The sequence below is a fragment of the Equus caballus genome, chromosome 11 (assembly GCF_041296265.1).
Source record: "Equus caballus isolate H_3958 breed thoroughbred chromosome 11, TB-T2T, whole genome shotgun sequence".
Taxonomy (NCBI): domain Eukaryota; kingdom Metazoa; phylum Chordata; class Mammalia; order Perissodactyla; family Equidae; genus Equus; species Equus caballus.
This window is the reverse complement of record NC_091694.1, coordinates 5,612,519-5,630,547: the sequence shown is the minus strand read 5'-3', so window position 1 is coordinate 5,630,547 and position 18,029 is coordinate 5,612,519. Positions and strand designations below refer to the sequence as shown.

The 18,029-nt window shown below is 55.0% G+C and overlaps 1 protein-coding gene and 1 long non-coding RNA gene across 5 annotated transcripts; one reads left to right on the top strand and one right to left on the bottom strand.

Moving 5' to 3' along the window:
* Window positions 1-1,230: 1,230 nt before the first annotated feature.
* On the bottom strand, window positions 1,231-17,219 carry ST6GALNAC2 (ST6 N-acetylgalactosaminide alpha-2,6-sialyltransferase 2). Of its 4 annotated transcripts, none has more exons than XR_011422811.1 (9): window positions 16,731-16,950; window positions 12,726-12,786; window positions 9,806-9,980; window positions 8,959-9,127; window positions 8,383-8,521; window positions 6,687-6,790; window positions 4,801-5,098; window positions 3,313-3,412; window positions 1,231-2,310 (listed from the first exon to the last, which is right to left on the bottom strand). XR_011422811.1 is itself a non-coding variant. In XM_023651961.2 (9 exons), the coding sequence occupies exons 1-9, from the start codon at window positions 16,853-16,855 to the stop codon at window positions 2,143-2,145; spliced, it is 1,125 nt and encodes a 374-aa protein (XP_023507729.1). In that variant the 5' UTR covers window positions 16,856-16,950; the 3' UTR covers window positions 1,231-2,142. The 4 variants fall into 4 exon arrangements, 3 of the variants coding, with proteins under 3 accessions (XP_023507729.1, XP_070082065.1, XP_023507730.1); XM_023651961.2 differs by having other exon boundaries at window positions 4,801-4,884; XM_070225964.1 differs by lacking the exon at window positions 12,726-12,786 and having other exon boundaries at window positions 4,801-4,884; window positions 16,731-17,219.
* LOC111775582 (uncharacterized) lies at window positions 5,881-7,391 on the top strand. The gene is made up of 2 exons (XR_002811325.2): window positions 5,881-6,172; window positions 6,996-7,391. It is a non-coding gene; the product is annotated as an uncharacterized lncRNA (long non-coding RNA).
* Window positions 17,220-18,029: the final 810 nt, after the last annotated feature.

The window sequence follows — 18,029 nt, the reverse complement described above, 5'->3', positions numbered from 1 at the left end:
CTCACTGGTATCGTGGATTTCAGATTGACACCCACTTGTGAGAACAGTATTTTATTCTGTGACTGGGTAAACTCATTTTTTTTTTTTTAAGATTTTATTTTTCCTCCTTCTCCCCAAAGCCCCCTGATATATTGTTGTATATTTTTAGTTGTGGATCCTTCTAGTTGTGACATGCCGCCTCAGTGTGGCCTGACGAGCGGTGCCATGTCTGCGCCCAGGATCCGAACCGGCAAAACGCTGGGCCGCCGAAGCGGAGCGCGTGAACTTAACCACTGGGCCACAGGGCTGGCCCCTACACATTCTTATATAAATGAAAGTTTCACAGAATAATAAAAATTGAGGTTAACAGTTACACAGGATGCAATCCGATTTTGTTTCGCACCAAGCTGATTTCATACCCCTCTAATGGGTTGCCACCCACAACATAACCTTAGCACTTCTGAAGTCTGATGGATTCTGATAACTAAGGCTGTGATGGGAATAGGGGAAAGTAAAAAGTATTATGGATACAAGGGAGTCAGGAGTCCCAAGTCTGGGCAACACTGGGTTAATTAGACAGTTGGGTTTCTTCACTGTCACTCTAAGATAGACCAGAGTGGACTGACTATCGGCAGTACCATGTTCCCACATTTGACATTTTTCAAATGTCAATAGAATAATTAGATCAATTATTCTATCCAGAGAAACATACTTGGGACACTGCTTTCCTCAAGACCAAGGGACAGTTTGGTGTTGCTAGGGTAAAGTGGGTGAGAGGCCTTGGCCTGTTGCAGTGACTGAACTCATCACTCCTTCCCTCTCGTCTAAAGCAAACCCTGCTCCCCGGGAAGCCACGGTTCCCTCAGGGAGCTGCTTTAGTCATTAAAGCCCCAGTGTGCATTCTGTTGATCACATCTCTGCATTCCTAAAGCAGTGCTTTGATTCTGGTGACTGTTCATCCCTCTTGTTAAACATGCTGATAGGATCATCTTCCAAAACCACAGAACCAGAGGCCAGGGCCTGGGCCTTGGTGTATTGGTCATCGGTGATGGGTGATGCCTTGGGAAGGCTCTTGCCAGCCAGCCCTTTGGAGAGAGATCTGCACCCCACCCATCAGATTGTCGAAAGCCACTAGTCATCAGGACAGGAAATCCTGGGCTTGCTTAAGGGCCGGCCGGTGGTAACTTGGTCGGTTGAGACTTCCTTATACTTCCAAGAGAAGCCCGAATCTGTCTGAAATGAAACTGCCTGTCAACTAAGTTCACATTTATTGAAGCCACGATATTTAATACCCAGTGAGGGTTCAATCCCTGATAATGTCATCCTTTTGGTGACAAAGTGGTAATCCATCTCTCATAGGACTTCCCTCAGGCAGGCTGCCTTCTGTGCAGGTGACCCCATCAAAGAACAGAACCTTCCCATGGTCCGTGACTTCTGTGTGATCTCTGTGCTAAACACCCTGCACGGAGCACTCCTCCCCCCCCCCAACACACACACACACACAAGACAAAATGGCCCTCCATCATTTATGTGATTACCTAGTTTCAAGTTTACATTCTGCCTTGTGTGCTCCTACTTTATCATGGGGCAGAAGTAGGTAGGTCATGTTCTCAGAAAGGTTCTTAGGACGTGTCCTTGAGTTGAATTGCTTTGGAGTTTGTGTGAGGCTGGACATGCCAGGAGGAGGGTTTTGGCTGGGGAGTGTGTCTGCCTGGAACTGCTGCTTGACCCTGGTTGACCGACAGGCCCCGAGTCACTGCCCTGACTTCCTGAAGTCGCTCAGTACCACTGCTGCCTTTGAGCTGCTTAGCTCTGAAGTGTGCCTGCCCCTTGCTGGTGAGCGTCACAGTCATCTTGGGAGTGTCAAAGTTTTCAAACAAATCTAGCCGAGCAGTCCAGTTCTCCTTGACCAAGGGTGGGACATCTATCTCAGACCCAGAGGGGACTTTTCTTGGATGAGCCAAGGATGAGATGGAGTGTCCCATAGTGAACGGGCTTCAGTGACAGTCACGAATCCACCTCCTGATGTCCTCTGTAGGGAAGAAGGGGATGGCCGGGCGGAGTTGGAGCCCCTCTCAAAAGCTGGAAAGACAAGAAGGCGGCTTTGGCCACTTGGGACAAGGGCCACAGCTCTGTAAGAACAAAGGCTCTGGTGCTTCAGGGTCAGCGCTGGTACAGCCAAAGGATGCCAGCCTTGTGCAGGTCCCGCCACAGCGCGGCTTCCAGGGACAGGTCGTGGTTCGCATAGAATATCAGTGGCTTCTTTATTCGTTCGAAATAGTGGTCAGAAAATTTCCAGTAGTTCCTTGTGATGAATCCATAGGCACTAACCTGGACAAGAACAGTCATGGAGTTAGCATTTACTGAGCTGCTCCGTGCACACAGACTCGTGGGAAGTGACAGGAGTGTGGAAAGGCAGGGCCCCTCTCCTCGGGAGCGTGGTGAAGATGCAGATGCACAGTAGTTCTAGCTCACACCCACACCCAGCACTGTGCTCTTTGCACACATTTTCTCACCCCAGCTTTACAGTAATCTTAGGTGGCTGTCATCCCCATCTTACAAGTGGGGAAAGAGGCTCAGAGAAGTAACCAAACGTGTCCCCAGTCACAAGCTCGTGGCCAGGCCAGGTTTTGAACTCAGGTCTGTGATTTCAGGGCCATGGTGATCATTAAGCTGAAGATGGAGGCAAAAGCCCATTACTGTCTGTTTCCCATTCTAGCGGTGACCGCAGACGAGAGATTCCTGCTTTAAAATACAGAAAAGGTGTAGGCCCAGCTCTTGTGCTGGCTTTAGCGTGGGTCCCTGCCTTTCCCTGGAAACTGCTACTCAACCTCTGCCTCCACGCGGCTCATGCAGGCAACTTCCCTTCGGGACCATCTCATATGGGAATTTTAAAGATTCTGTGCCTGGGAGGCTAAATTGCTGTCCCACCACAGTTCTAGAATGTCCTCCTAAAAGAGTGTCCCTACCTAGTTCTGTTGAGAAGATTTTGCTTTCACAAGGGCAATTTGATAATGTGTGCCTTCAATGCCAGAGAGAGTGGCTGCTCTGGGGAAGAGGGAGTGGAAGAAGGAAGTGGTGGGGCAGGTGGCTGAGGGAGGGAAGGCAGGGGCTGGCCCGGGAGCTGTCCTCTAAAGGACCCTGGATAACGCGTACACCACTTCCCTTGACCAAGTCACTCCTGCGGCTGAGGGATCCTTTCCTCTGCAGGATAGAGGCCCAGAGTCCCATTGGGGGTGACAGGCCTCATGTAGGGGATATCATGGATCAAATTAGGTTCCATTCACACCTGTACTCTACTGCTGTGTGCTGCTGAAAGAGAAGACCTCTTACCTGGTCACAGGTATGCAAAGCTGTCAGCAGCATGAGGGCCCCAGTACTGGGCATATATAGGTCTCCAAAAGTTGTGTTAATCAACTTTGATTTCAAAAACCTGGAAGCAAAAAGAGGCATTCAAACTCAAGACGTTTAGGTCTCACATGCTAGCTTGATGGTTGTGCCTGTATGCTTTACGACTAGCAAATTAAAACAGGTTGGAAAACCATCCAGAACTTCTGGCCCTTCTACACCAGTCCACTCCGTATTTGGGAAAAGACCAAATGGGCTTAATGCAAAAATCTTCAGTTGAAACACCACCTTAAGTAACAGAGTGGGGATGAGAAAGAATAGGCCCATCTGGAAGCAGCACAGGTAAGAGCCTCCCCGCTTCCTCCCGCTCTCTAGAAGCCTGAGCCCAGCCTAACTCGCCTTTCCTCCCTGAGACACCCTGCCTTCACTGCAGGCTACTAAGTAACCACAATGCACAGGTGGCCTATGGAGCCTGAGACCTAAGTTTCTCTCCACCCCCAGAGTGGCCAAGCAGGAATCGTGTACGAGGGACAGAGTGCGCAGGTCCTGTGACTGGAGTCACTGGTGAGATGGTGCGTGTGTGCACGCACATGTGCGCACATGCAACCACAGTCCAAAAGTGAGGCCACGGGATGGTGATCATGGGCCTGGACCGCAGCCCTGGATTCACATCTAAGCTTTGCCAGGCAAATCAAGCCTCTCAGCCTATTTCCTCTGTCAAAGGGAGCAGTAGCTGTGCCCGGTCTTCAGTGTCCCTCCCCAGAGCCACTTGCCCCCCTCCTCCACCTGCTCTCTGTCTTGGGATGTTGGCTCCTATGGGCTCCAGCAGGGTTTCTCAACTGCAGGAACTGACATTTGGGGCCAGATAATTGTTTATTACCAGAGCCATCGTCTGCATTATGGGCTGTTAAGCAGCATCCCTGGCCTCTGCCCACTAGTGACAATCACACTTGCCTAGTGACAACCAAAAATGTCTCTAGACAGGGACAACTGACCCTACTGATAGGAGGGAGAGAGGCAAGTGAGATGATCAGGCTGATTGTTCCCAGGCTCCTCCCCTCTGGTCGCCTTGGGCTGGCTGTGTTGGGGCCTCAGGGTGATGACAAGACTGCTTCTACTAGCCCCATTACTGCTCAACCCCTGTGGTCCCCCCACAGCCTGTGCCTTCCTAAACATCCCTGGTAAATAAACCTTGAGTGCTCCTGAGTTTCCTGCCCACTTCCTGTTGGCCCTGACGGAACACCGCCTCCGTGGAGGTCTTAAAGTAGTGAACGAACTGATATTAAGTGCTTGGCCCCCTACTTGGCACGTGGCACTCGATACAGCTCAGCTCGGCTGCGGGCTACAGTGCGGGGAGACATCGGGTCTCCTAAGGGAGACATCCTCCTAAGGGAGGGCCTGCGCTGCTGGGGGGTGGGTGTGGAGGAGAGAGGGGAAGGGCAGCTGTTCTTCCCGGCACCCCCCACCACCTACCTCTCCGTCAGGTAGCTGATGAAGTCTGGGTGTAGTAGCTTGAATTTACTGGCAGAGGCTTCTGGTCCAAAGTAGGTCCAAGGCCTAGGACCCACGAAAGAAGTGGACAGAGCGGCCCATGCCGTCGTACTGCACGTTGGGGGGCGTGGGGAGGGGCAGGACACTGGGGCGGCGGCGGCGCAGGGGCCGGTAGGGGCGGGGCTGGGCGTAGTAGCGGGAGAAGGGGGTGTAGAAGGTGGCCGGCAGCACGGTGGGGACCACGTGCGGCTTCCCGCTCACCAGGACCTCGGGGGGCGGGCTGTAGGAGAGCGAGGAAGGCGGCGTGAACAGGGCGGGGGGAGTTGGGTAGGAGCAGCTGCTGCTGTAGTGGGCCGGAGGGGGCGGCAGCAGAGGTAAGTAGAGCGACTCCGGGGGCGGAGGGCGCTTGCGGGCGGGGCAGGGGCAGGGGCAGGGGCAGGGGCAGCACTGGCCTAGGGGAAGCGGTGATGTAGGGGGCTGGAAGAAGGGGGGCTCCTTCAGGAAGCGGGGCACGTAGGGGGCGATGTAGGACGGGATGCCCCGAACCGGCCCGATGTAGGAGGCCGAGGGGACAGGGCTTTGGGAGGGGGACCTGCCGATAGGCTGAGCAGGAGTTTGGGAAGAGTTTCTAGAGAGGGTTTTCAAGCCAGATTGGGAGGGAGATTTGGAGGTGGGTGGAGTGGGGTTTTGGGCAGACCCTCGAGGCACATGTTGGGTATGAGGGCTGGGGGTCAGGGAGGAAGCCCGGGAAGAGGGCTGTGAGGCATTTGGGGTGGGAGGGTGAGAGAGGGGCCGAGAGGAAGGCCCCCGGGTGGGGGATGGGGAAGGGGCCGGGCCCCCGGAGCCAGAGTAGGGCTGCTGGTTGGAAGAGGTGATGATATTGTTGGAACGGGACTGGGAGGGGGACTGGGTAGGGGACGGATTAGGGGTATGGGAGGGGGAGCTCATTGGTGTTGGGGAGGCTTGTGTCCACCCGATGTCTCTGAGCCAGCACCCCCCCAAGAGCCCAGTTCCGCCAGTGTCACAAAGCCCACCCTCATGACCAGCAGCAGCATTGTGAGCAATTGTTGGGTAATCACAAGGCGGGGGTGGGGCACAGGGTGGCCAGTGGACCCTGGCCTGGCCTTTGAGGGCTTAATCCCTAAGGACCACCTCAGAAGCTGCTCTCTCAGGGGGTGGGCAAGATGTTCCAGGAGCACTGAGATAGGAGAACTGGTCATCGTGACTACAGGGGTGGCATAGATTTCTAAGGACCTGCCTCAGGGACAAGAAATTGTCAGCACTACGAGGAGAAGGTTCAGATAAGGCCAGGACGTGGTTCGAAAGAGCTGGACACGGGCCTGCTGCCCAGAAGGTGGGGGAGAAAAGACAGAGTATCCTTTGTTCCCACTTCCTAGAACACTGGGCCCATGTTGCCTGCGTTCCCCATTTCACGGGCACAGCCCCGGGGGGGGGGGGGGGTGCCGACCAGCACGAGGGGCATGGATTCTGGCTCTTGCTCTTAGTTTCCAGAACCAGCGTCCTCAACAGCACAGCAGCCCCGCTGTGGACAGGCCCTGTGAATGCTGTTGGCTGGGTGGCGAGGCTGGTTGTGGGGACAGCAGCTCGAAGCTGAGGAGCCTGCCTGCTCCATTCAGAAAAGCGGCCCCGTGAGCCTGCAGCCCACCTCTCCAGGAGCATTCCTGGGGACCAGTGCAGTTACCTGGGCTTTCCTGGGTGTTGGACAAAAGAGCATGATTCCCCAATGCTCTGTTGAATTCTTGGGGGTTTTCTTGCCGCCCTCCACCTTCCCCACCCAACAGTGGGCCCCGGGAGCAAGGAGAGATGACCGCAGCATTACCATGCCCTGCCCCTGCTTGGCTGCTCACCTGTCCCCTTTATCAGGGCCCTCCGGGACACGCACACCCAGAATGGCCGATCTCAGCATCACATAGTCACGGATGTCTGAGGGGATGAAGATATAGTGCAGGTCCTGTGGGGGCGACAGAGACACTGAGCCCCAGGGGGAAACAAGACCACATCCAGCTCCTGCTCAGAATGGACATCCTTCCACCCAGTCCTGCCACCTGTCCTGGTGGGAGAATTTCCCGTATCTGCCTGTATTCCCATTCCCAGCTAGTGTGTGTGATGGTTTCAAGACTCATTCACAAATTCTTTGATTCTCCTTCCTTCAACAGGGGACGCTTACTTGCCATTCCCTTGAGTATGGGCTGGACATACTGACTAAAGAATAGAGTTTTCTAATGATTAGGAAAAAAATGGAAGTGACAGTGTGTGACTGTGGTTGTAAGAGGCACTGCAGCTGGTCCTTGCTCTCTGGGATCACGTGCTCTTGGTGAAGTTAGGCGCCGTGTTGTGAGGACGCTGGAGGAGCCTACAGAGTGGCCCACATGGCAAGGGCCTGTGAGGGAGGCATCTTGACTCTGGCCCCAGTCAAGCCTTCTGATGACTACAGCCCCTGTCGATCCTGACTGCAGCCACCTGAGAGACGCTGAGCCAAAATCACTCTGCTAAGCTGCTCCCAACTTCCTGACCCATTGAGACTGGAAGATAATAAATGTTTGTCATTGAAAGCTACTAAGTTTTGGGGTATTTTGTTATGCAGTAATAGGTAACTCACACAGGTGCCGTGGCTAGCCCAGAAATAAAGCTGCCCCATTTTGTCCTATCATGAGCTAAGGGAGGTTCTACCGTGAGGCCCTGGCACACAGTCACTGTGGCTAGGACACTCCTGCATTCCCTGCTCAGTGGAGGAAGCTTCTAGAAACCCAAGTAGCCCTATGGAGCACCACAGAACCTCTTATCCTGGGGTCTCCCTAACGCTGCATGTGGCACCCAGACTACGCTGGAGGGAAAGCGAGGTCTTAGGGCAACTGGGTGTAGTTGAAAGGACCTGGAGGCGGCAGACGGGCTCAAGTTCTGGCTCCCCCACTCCCCAGCGGGGACTGGGTATGTTCCCCTGTCTCTTGAATGTCAGCTGCCTGCACAGGGCTGCAGTGGGGATTCAGGAGGGCACACATCATTATTCTGGTGGGCAGCATGGGGCAATGGAAACAACGCTAGCGGGCAGGGGGCCTAGATTTTGATGATTCTAGCTGGGTGGTGGCCTTAGACATGATGCCATCTGGAAACGGGCTACTGTGATGACCGTGTCCAACGCTGGGAACAGAGGAGGCACTCTATAAATGCCCTTCCCTGTGGACAGCTCTGGGGTGGGAGTCTGGACTTGAGCGCTGGCCCTTGGCTGCTTTGCTGAATGAAGGGCACTGAGCCGTCGTCTCCTCTGCAGGAAACCAGGGCTGATGAGGCACTGTAAATTGCCCAGCACCCAGCAGCTTTCAGTTAATATTAGCCATTCACGCTCCACTCCAGACTTGTCCTGTGAAGCCTGAAACAACAGGGTGTCCCTGCCCACATCCTCCTCAATGGCTCTGTCACATGCGTCCGAGATCCTGGCACAACCTCTCCATCCACTGGACCAGGGCTTGGGAACCCCATGGAAGGGGCTCTGGGAAGAAAGGCACGAACTGTCCACAACAATGGCATGCCTATCAGAGGCCTCACCTGTCCTTGTGGCACAGAGGTGAAGCCCAGCGTCCAGTAGGAGATGAGGGAGTTCTTCATCGTGTTCACAGTGAAACCGTAGAAGGAGGTCTTGGTGCCCACATCGTCCTCGAAGCCTTTGATCACAGCACCATTGAGTCTGGTCCGAACAGAGGCCCATCAGCCTTCTTGTGGTTACACCATGCTGCGTCTCTGTACTTCCATCCCCAGTATTGTGCCACGCCTGTCCCCATGCCTCTATACGGACCACTCCCTCTGCCCATGGCAGCACCAGTGCACAGGTGCCATCCCCACTCTTCCAAACTCAGGGGATGCCCTGTGAAATGGGCACAACTGGCTCTGGCAGCTCCTTCCTCCCGGGTCCCCTTGGCATGTGGCACCCACGCTCTGTCTTCAGGGTCTGTTTGCATGTGCATTCGTCCATGCCTGTCTGCCCATTACAACTGCCGAGCTGCCTGAGGCCACTGCTGCCTTGGGCTGCAGCCTTCACGGAAGATGCTTCCCCAGGGGCTGGCTCCAGACCAGCTCTCTGCCCAGCTCACCTCCCACCTCCTCCCTGGGCTCTGCCACACATACCTGAACACATAGTCGTGGGCATCGATGTTCCGACCCTGGCGGGAACCATTCAGAATGCCTCCATTACCCACCACGGCACAGCGAATGCAGTGGGGTCGTGGCTCCCTGGAGCCAGTGAACAGCTCAGTGCTCTCGGAGCCATTCAGAAGTCTCAGGGTGGAGGTGATGGCTGTGGGTGCAGGGCAAGGTGGGACACTATGAGGAGGGCTGTGTGGGGTCATCTGGAGCCTTCCCAGACTGTTTCTGGTACCCCACCTCACCAGAGGCCTGACACCAGCCCCTCCCAGGAGGCACGGAGGGTGGGTAGGGAATGAAATGTCAGTGAGCCAGGAGAACTGAAAAGAGGATGGTGGGGGAGGGGGTGTGGCTGGGCCCTGAAAGGCCTCAAGAACTCGAATAACTAGTCCTCTCAAGACTGTCTATTCCAAAAGAAAGTAGTCTGAGGCATGCAGGGGTCGGGGTGGAGGGGCCATCTAACCCAGTGGAGGGGGCTCTGGTTGGTTTCCCACAGCAGCAACCATCAGGGGCCCCACAGCCCCTGTCCTCGGCCACCTTTGGACACTGGTACCTTTCACGCCAGGGAGGCCCCGGGATGGTGAGAGCTTCTCTGCCAGGGCGGCCAAGCCCCCCTCACTGACCGGTGGTGCTCACAGGGGCAGGGAGGTAAGGCAGGAGTCGCACAGCTGGGGGGTTGAGCCCTGAGGCCCTTCTGGGAGGAAAGGGGTACGGGGGTCCCACATCACGCTGCTGTAGGGCAGGGAGGCCTGGCCTGCACCGGGGCCAAAAGTGGGAGGAAGGGACTAGCTGAGGCCAGAGGGCTGGGCGAGAGGCAGCGGCTGCAGGTTACCTTGGCGGGAGAGGCCCTGCCAGCCGTAGGGGGCTTTGTGCTGGCTCAGGCTGTCCCAGAGCTCCTGGGTGAAGAGTGGCCACGAGAGCAGCACTGGAGTGGAGAGATTGAACAGGCCTCGGAAGTGGGGGTGCCGCCGGATGTCGAGAGAAAGTGGGTGTCGGCAGCGCAGGCTCTGAGCAAGAAGACAAGAGGGCTGAGTTCTGTTAGCTGGGGCTGGGGCGGGTGGGAGCCTTCCTGGGAGCCTGCAGACCCCACAGGAGGGTTGGAAGGGAAGAGCCGCCCTTCCCCATCCAGACCTGGGCCACCCACAGAGCTGGGAGCCAAGCTGGCCTGTGGTGCAGCAGCCCGGTGGGCATCAGAGAGCTTTCTGGATTTCCCCGGCCCAGCTCTTCCTTTCCTGGATGCCACATCTCCGTGGCCTGATGGCTCTGGCCTCCTACTCCTTCACCTCACCCTTGGGGAAACTCTGGGGCATCTTCCCACCAATGGGTATGACCTGCCTGCCCTTGGGTGGAGGAGTTCCAGCCTGGGCTTCAGAACCCATCAGCCTGGATGCAGATCCCAGTTCTGGCAGTCCTCGCTGTAGGATTTGCGTGGAAAGGGCTTCCGGGAAGATTATGATTATCTTTCTTCCAGGTGGCGCCTGAACAGGGTTGAACAGTGTTGCCCCAAAATTCATGTCTGCCCTGAACCTCAGAATGTGACCTTATTTGAAAATAGGGTCTTTGCAGATGTAATTTTAAGATGAAGTCATACTTGGTTATGGTGGGCCCTAAATTCAATGACTGGTGCCCTTTTAAGAAGGCCATGTCCTGATGGAGGCGAAGACTGAGGGATGCAGCTACAAGCCAAGGAAGACCTGGAGCCCCTAGAAGCTGGAAGAGGCAGGGCAGGATTGTTCCTTAGAGCTTCTGGAGAGAGGACGGCCCTGCCAGCGCCTTGATTTCAAACTTCCGGGGCTGAGAACTGTGAGAGAATTAAGTTCTCTCGTTTTAAGCCACCGGTTTATGGTCAGTTGTCCCGGCAGCCCTAGGAAACTATACAGTGCCTCTGCTCACAGGGACCTTGAGCGAGAGTGAAGTACTGAGCAGCGCCCAGCCCCGTCTGCCTGCGATTTCGACATCAGACTCCCACACAGCCTTTGCCCGTGCAGGGCTGCTCACAGCACTGAAGGGGGCTCTTGGTTAAGCCGCTGGTTTGATCAAAGGGCAAGGCAGGAAAGAGCTGTACAGTCATTTCTGCTATAATGTGACGTAAGAGTGCGTAAAAACCACCACAATAGGCAAAATTTGCACTCGAAACCACAGGACTTTGGTGAAAATGGGAGGAGTGGTATGACATTCAAAAGCTCTGTCAGTGATGCATGAAACAGAGAGGAACCTACGGAGGAGGGTAGCACAGTTTTGCACACATTCAATGGTTAAGAAATATATATGTACTACTAAAAATACAGCACTTGACCTTGGGAAAGACTTGACATTTGCTTGTGGCAGTGGGTGTCTGAAGGGTGGCGGCTTGTGAGTTATTGCGAAGTGGTGGGAAGGAAGTTATAACACGTGATGAAATGGCTGCATATCTGAAGCCTGCATGTGTGTGCATTCTGTGTATCCTATGAGGCCCCCTTTGGTTGGGTGTGGTTTTCTGCATTTAACCTAGTGTTCTTGCTGACAAAATCATTCATAAGCAAACATAGAATTTGTGTTATGCTCAAATTGTTTCCTAAGATATGAATCTTGTTGAAACAAATTCACATTTTCAAAGCAAGCATTACAGCAGATCACACTGTACTAATTTCACTACTATTCAGTTTATCATAGGGGTGTTTTCCAGGGCCTTCTTTACCAGGCTCCAGGAGAAAAATCTTCAGGTCTGCATATCAGGGAAGGCTGTACTTCACTTGGGCAGCTGGCTTGCTTTTATCTCATGGACATGATGGCAAAGCTGCTTTCTTCGCTGTGGCCACCAGGAAGCTCAGAGCCAGATATATGGCCCGTCTCTTACACCTTGTGGTGGTTCAGAGCCAGGCTCTGGGGTCAAACAGGAGGCACAAATCCCAGTACCACCTCTTCCCTGAGTGACCCTAAACAAGGGACCTGATCTCTTTGTGCCTAATTTTGCTCGTCTGTAAAAGCTACCTGACAGGGTCGCTTAAGTGAAAGTGCTTGAGTTGGCTCATCAGCCCACAGTCAATGGTGACTATTAGTTATGGAGTAAGGCCCAGAAGAGTCTCAAACCCTCTGGGTAAACATGCAGCATCTCCCCAGGGTTTGGTGTTTACTCTATGGTGAGCGGTTTAAATGTGACTTTTACAGTAAAATGACATTTTCAGGAGTAGAATGTAAAATTCGCAGGACTTTAAGAGAAATCAGGGGCCAACTGGTGGCGTAGCACTTAAGTTCACGCACTCTGCTTGGGGGCCCAGGGTTCGCCAGTTCAGATCCCGGGCATGGAGCTACACATTGCTTATCAAGCCATGCTGTGGCAGGCATCCCACGGATAAAGTAGAGGAAGATGGGCACGGATGTTAGCTCAGAGCCAGTCTTCCTCAGCAAAAAGAGGAGGATTGGTGGTGGATGTTAGCTCAAGGCTAATCTTCCTCAGCAAAATAAAGAAATACATAAATAAAAATAAAATAAATCACAAGATTTCCAAGAACTTTTCAGCTGGCTATACCCCAAAGGTACACAGTGATCCGTCCTTCTCTGCTATTGGGGTACAGGACCTATTGGCCAGGCCTGAGAAGCCCTGACTGGCTGGCTGCTCGGCTCTATGATTCAAGCTTGGTGGTTCCAAAGAGCACCCGCACCCCCCGGCCCTCGGCATCTCACAAGCACGTTCTGGTTTGCTCTTCTCTTTCCCCTTGTCCTCACTAACTTGAAGATGCTCAAAACCGCCACAGAGAAGCCAGCCACTGTACCTTTCTTGTCCCAGAATTCGATGCCTTGGGTCCAATGAATGCTTGAGAGGATGCACTATTCCTGGGGAAGAAAGCTGAAGTAAAGCAGGGGTCTGACCTGTCCCTGGGAGCCTTCTGTCTGACTCAGTGAGCTCCAGGGGCTGACGCTGCCCGCCAGGGTCAAAAGTGTCCGATCCTTTGCTTCTTCTATTTCTATGCTCTGATCCTTGCCCACATCTCTCTCTTTAGGCACAAAATACCGTCACATTATTATGTTCCGCCCAGCTGTATAAACCCAGAAATCAAGAAGCCCCTTGGCAAGCAGCAGAAATGTGCAGTTTGTAGCATCAGTGAGATGGTGGCTAAAAGATGAAAACATCAGGGGCTGGCCCCATGGAGTAGTGGTTAAGTTCAGTGCGCTCCGCTTTGGCGGCCCAGGTTCACGGGTTCGGATCCTGGGTGCAAACCTACACCATTCGTCAGCCATGCTGTGGTGGTGACACACATATATAGTAGAGGAAGATTGGCACAGATGTTAGCTTAAGGCTAATCTTCCTCAAGCAAAAACAAAAAAGAGGAAGATTGGCAACAGATGTTGGCTCAGGGCTAATCTTCCTCAGTAGGAAAAAAAAAAAAAGATGAAAACATAAAATAGGAAACCTTGCCAGTCCCCTGGAATTGTGACCATCTGAGGTCTCTCCCTGCCAAGGTCCCAGAGGCAGGCGTTAGTTAGGTCCCAGATGCCTTGGGCCCCCTTCACCTTGGCATCAGCCATCCTGCCACTCCTGGCTCCTGCCCTACAGGTCCTGGTGAGGGGCATGAGTCTGCAGCTGACTCCCTGGGTTTGTATGGCATGATCTCAGGAAGGCACTGAACTTCTCAGAACCTCGGTCTTGTATCTGTACAGCGGGATAATCATGCTGATAGGATTGAAAGTCACATCACATAGCATCCAGTTGTTGGCGGGATTCGAATAAAGAATCTATGTTAACTCACACAAAAAGTGTCCTCTAAATGTTAGCTATCCTGACCTACAGGAAGAAGGGAAAGGACCCTGTGGGGACAGCATCTCTGACAGTGTCCCTTCTGGAGGGAGGTAAGGGGCTGATGTTACCACCCCATGCCCACCCCCACCTGCCAGGTGGCCCCAGCATCAGAGCCGAGGGCAGCCAGAAAGGAAGGAATAGGGGCTCTTGCCCGTTCAGCCGGGTGTCAGGCTTCTCCCAGGCTCCTGCCCTCTCCCCACTGGCCACACGGGAGCAGCGGGCAGGACTGGGGATCAGCAGTTTGCAAGGGAAACAAAGGCCTCTTGTTACTTGCTTCTAGTGCTGAGCCAGCTGAGCCTGTGACCCGCCTCCCTTCAGGTTTCCAAGAGCCTGGAGGGGCAAGCAGAAAGAGCAGGGCTGATCCCCCCCAACCCTCCCTTTCCCTCTCAGACTGGCCACCTGTTCACCCACACAATCCTGTATTTCCTCTCCCGCAGCTCAATAGGACCCTGTTTGAGGAGGTACTGGGATCCCGGCACTCAGCCTCCGCTGCAGCGAGAACCCCCAAGGCGAGAACTCCCAGGGAGCTTTTGAAAACCACCCATGCCAAGGCCCCACCCCTGAGATGCTGATTTGATCGGTCTGGGCCCCTCCCCAGGTGATTCTTCTGTGCAGCCAGGCTTGAGAGCCCTGATGGCAGAACCGAGCAACAGGGCAGACTAGAGACAGGAGGGGGGACCTGCAGGGGAGATGACGGAACCCCCCAATTCAGCTTTGCGGCCCTGAACTCTCGCCTCCTCGGCAAGGCCTGCTCATCTCCAGAGCACCCCCCAGTGTTCAGTGACTTGTCCCAGCCCCTCCCTCTTAGGAATCCAAGGGCTTCTGGACACCTGCCTGGGGAGCCTGGAAGGAGTGGGGAAGTGGGCCAGCCCACCTATGCCCCTCCGGCAACTTTTACCAGCCTGAGGAGAAATAAGGCCAATATAGTGCATTTTTCGTAAAACTAAATTTACTCAAATCATATTTTTAGGACTTCTTGGCCCTAAAATGTCCTTTCCTTTACAAAATAATGTTGACAATAGATGGTATCTGGCAAGTAACTGGCACCCTGTATCTATCGTCACCTCCTCCTCCATAAAAAAAAAATCTTTTATAAGTCTAGAAATCCCCATGCCTGGGAACTGCTGATCCGGATTAAATCCCCAGACTAGGTTCCACTCTCTAACCTGCAAGGACAGTCCCGTCCCACCTTGGGCACGGTAGCCCTGGTCCCAGCACCCTTCTCCCCTGGACTTTCCACTGTAGCCAGGCAAATCTGTTTTCTGTCCCCAGCTGGAGAGGTCGCACAGCCAGCTCTCCCAGCCCAGAATGCCATCCTGCCTCCCACCCTGCTTTTCTGGGCACTAAATATCCACCTCCTATAAGGAGGCCAGTCCTGACCTGCCCCCTGGGGTTTAGCTATAGCATAGACATCAGGGAAGCAACAAGGAAATGGACAGGTTCTTGAGTTGTAGATTTTTAAGAGATTAGATCTTTTAAAAAAAGCTTTGGGGGCCGGCCCAGTGGCGCAGTGGTTAAGTTCGCACATTCCACTTCAGCTGCCCGGCCTTCACTGGTTCAGATCCTGGGTGTGGACCTATGCACTGCTTGGCAAGCCATGCTGTGGCAGGCATCCCACACATAAAGTGGAGGAAGATGGGTACGGATGTTAGCTCAGGGCCAGTCTTCCTCAGCAAAAAGAGGAGGATTGGTGGCTGATGTTAGCTCAGGGCTAATCTTCCTCAAAAAAACAAAAACAAAAAAAACTTTGTTGAGGTATAATGAACGTCGAACAAACCTCATATTTAAAGTTGTATTAGATGCTTTCAAAGAAGGTGTAAAATGTGTTTCAAAACATTTTTATATGAAATTGACAAAGATCTTTCTTCACACCCTCAATCGTTTTTAGTCCTCCTTGTGCAATTTCTGACTACAAGGAAATTGACTTCAGGTATCACTTGCTAGAACACCCTTCCTTCTAAAGCGACCGGACTCAATCAGTGGCAAGCAGGTTCATATTGTTTTGCAACTTTGGATGCCCTTTGACCTTGTTTCCTGAGAACAGATACTAATTTTGCTTTCACCCTGTTATACCTGGAGCAAGGTTTGGTGAGGAGTGCGCGTGTGGGAAAGCGCTGGGAAGGGAACTCCTGGGCCCAAAGGGCTCTCCATGAGGTGGCGGGGGCGGGAGCGGGGGTGTCTTGCGGCCTCCCAAATCCAGACTCTGGGCACAGCTCGGTCTGCCTTCCAGAAGTAAAGCTAAGTCCTTTTGAGGCTTCTTCAGTAACTGGAACCATCACCCACCAAAGGCAGGCTCTCAGGTTTCTCCTCATGGGGCAGGAATGAAAGGAAGGTGCCCAGGGCGAGCGGGTGGGAGCCGAGCGCAGAGGGGGCTCAGGCAGGGGAACCTGGATGGAGCCCCGAATCGGCCCCTGTTCCCCAGGGAACCTGCCTCTTGGGCAGGTCGCGCCCACACGCTACTTATCAAAATAAACAAGGGGGCAAACAGAGCGCCGGGAGAGCAGGGAGCCGGGCGAGCTAGAAAGGCGCCCGCCACGCTCGAGCTGCTGAGCCCGGCGAAACGGGAATCGGGAGCCTTGGGTCCCTGCCTTAAAAGTAGAATCAGAGAAGTGTGACGTTCCCAAGGGAGAGTTCCCGACAAAAACGGAACTGTTTTTATCTAACTCGCTTGACCGAGCCGACTTTCGACAAGAGAAAGTGTTTCTAATCAGGGCCCGAGGGAATTAACCCGCGACAGTGTCGAGAGCGGCTCGCCGGTGCGCAAGGGGCCAAGTCCCTCTCGGACCCGGGCAGCGGCTGTGCGGCCCGGCAGCGCGAGTTGCACGCCGGCTGGAGGCTCTGGGGACAAAGGGCGGCAGCCCGAGTCCCCGCTGCCAGCCACCCCGGAGAGGCCGGGGCGGAGGGCGGCCCGAGGACCCTGGGCTGGGCGCCCTGCGCGGCCCCTGCGCCTCCCGCTCGGGTCCCGCGCGGCAGCCCCTACCTGGCTCTGGACCGGGGCCCCGGGTACCGCTCCCCCGCCGACAAGTACAGGGCGAAGAGGATCCCGGAGCAGGCAGCCGCGATCAGGAGCAGCAGCCAGAAGAACGGGCCGCGCGGGAGCCCCATGCAGCCCCGACCCGCGGGCGCCCTGTCCGCCGCCGTCCCGGGCGGAGGGGAGAGGCTTGGGTGGGCCGGGCCGGACTCCCGGAGGCGGCCGCCCTGCCCTGCCCCGCCCCGCCCCGCCCCGCCAGGCCCTGCCCGCCCTCTGCCCCCGCGGCCCCTCCCCACCCTGCCGCTCCTGCTCTCCCGGGCCCGGCCGCCCAAGGCCGGCACCCTCGGGGGCTGCACGGCGGCTCCGGAGGCGGAAGTGTCGCCCCCGGGCCTTGGAGAGTGGGCCCCCAGCCGCTGCGCTCCTGTCGGCGCCCAGCCCCCCAGGACGCCGCGAGTCTGGGGGTGGGCCGGCCGCTTTCCCCATGCGGTCAAGGGCGGGCGCGCGCAGTGCGGGGAGTCGGCGGGGCGCGGGGGACGCTGGCACGCGTACTGCGCCCTCTGGACGCCCGAAGCAGGTGGAGCGGCGGCGGGGAGGCTCCCCTCGGAAGGACCCTCAAGACCCGTCGGTTTGGCCCTGGCACCGCGAGTCCTTCCAGAATGCGGGCGTAATGAGGGGCCAGTTCACCAGGACAGCTGAGGAGGGAAGGGGAGGATGGAAGAGCAAACCCGGCCAGCTCAGACCCTGATCCTCGGAGCAAGTCTGGACGCAGCAGCAGGTCTCTCTCTGTCCGACTGCAAGGACTCCGGAAAAGCTGCCTGGGGCCTGCCTCTGTGGGCAGGAACGGGTCATTCAGGCTCAGTTCTCGAAACTTTTAAAAATGCCACGCTTTGCTACCCTGCTGATAGACACTACTTAGAATTGGTGGTTTCACGTCTTTTATTTCAATCTTTATGGTTTTCAGTTGTGAAAGTCCCTGTAGAGGTTACATCTCCCTTGATCAGCACCTTCTCCCGTTTCCTCAGTGGTTAATAAAACATCAGACTTTTTTCTGAAACCCCCCAATCCCACGCATACCCCTCGCTCTCAGAAAAAGCCTCACTTACTGCGTGAAAAAAAAGGGAATCACTAATTATCAATTTCTTCAACTTTCCATTTTCAAACCTATGAACTTGGCCCTCACAGCAGCCCAGCCTCCACCTGCCCAGACTCCAGCCTCAAGGTGGGGAGGGCACTCTCCTCCTGTGTGGGTTGACCCCCCACCACCTGTCTTAATGATTCCTGTCCACCTCCAGTGCCTTCAGGGGCAAC

Coding starts and splice junctions, on each gene's coding strand:
- ST6GALNAC2 (XM_070225964.1), bottom strand. CDS start 17,204: ATGGGGAAAGCGGCCGGCCCACCCCCAGACTCGCGGCGTCCTGGGGGG. Junction 9,128..9,805: donor GCAGGGCCTCTCCCGCCAAG/GTAACCTGCAGC, acceptor CTGCACCCACAG/CCATCACCTCCACCCTGAGA. Junction 3,413..4,800: donor ATCAGCTACCTGACGGAGAG/GTAGGTGGTGGG, acceptor TTTTGCTTCCAG/GTTTTTGAAATCAAAGTTGA.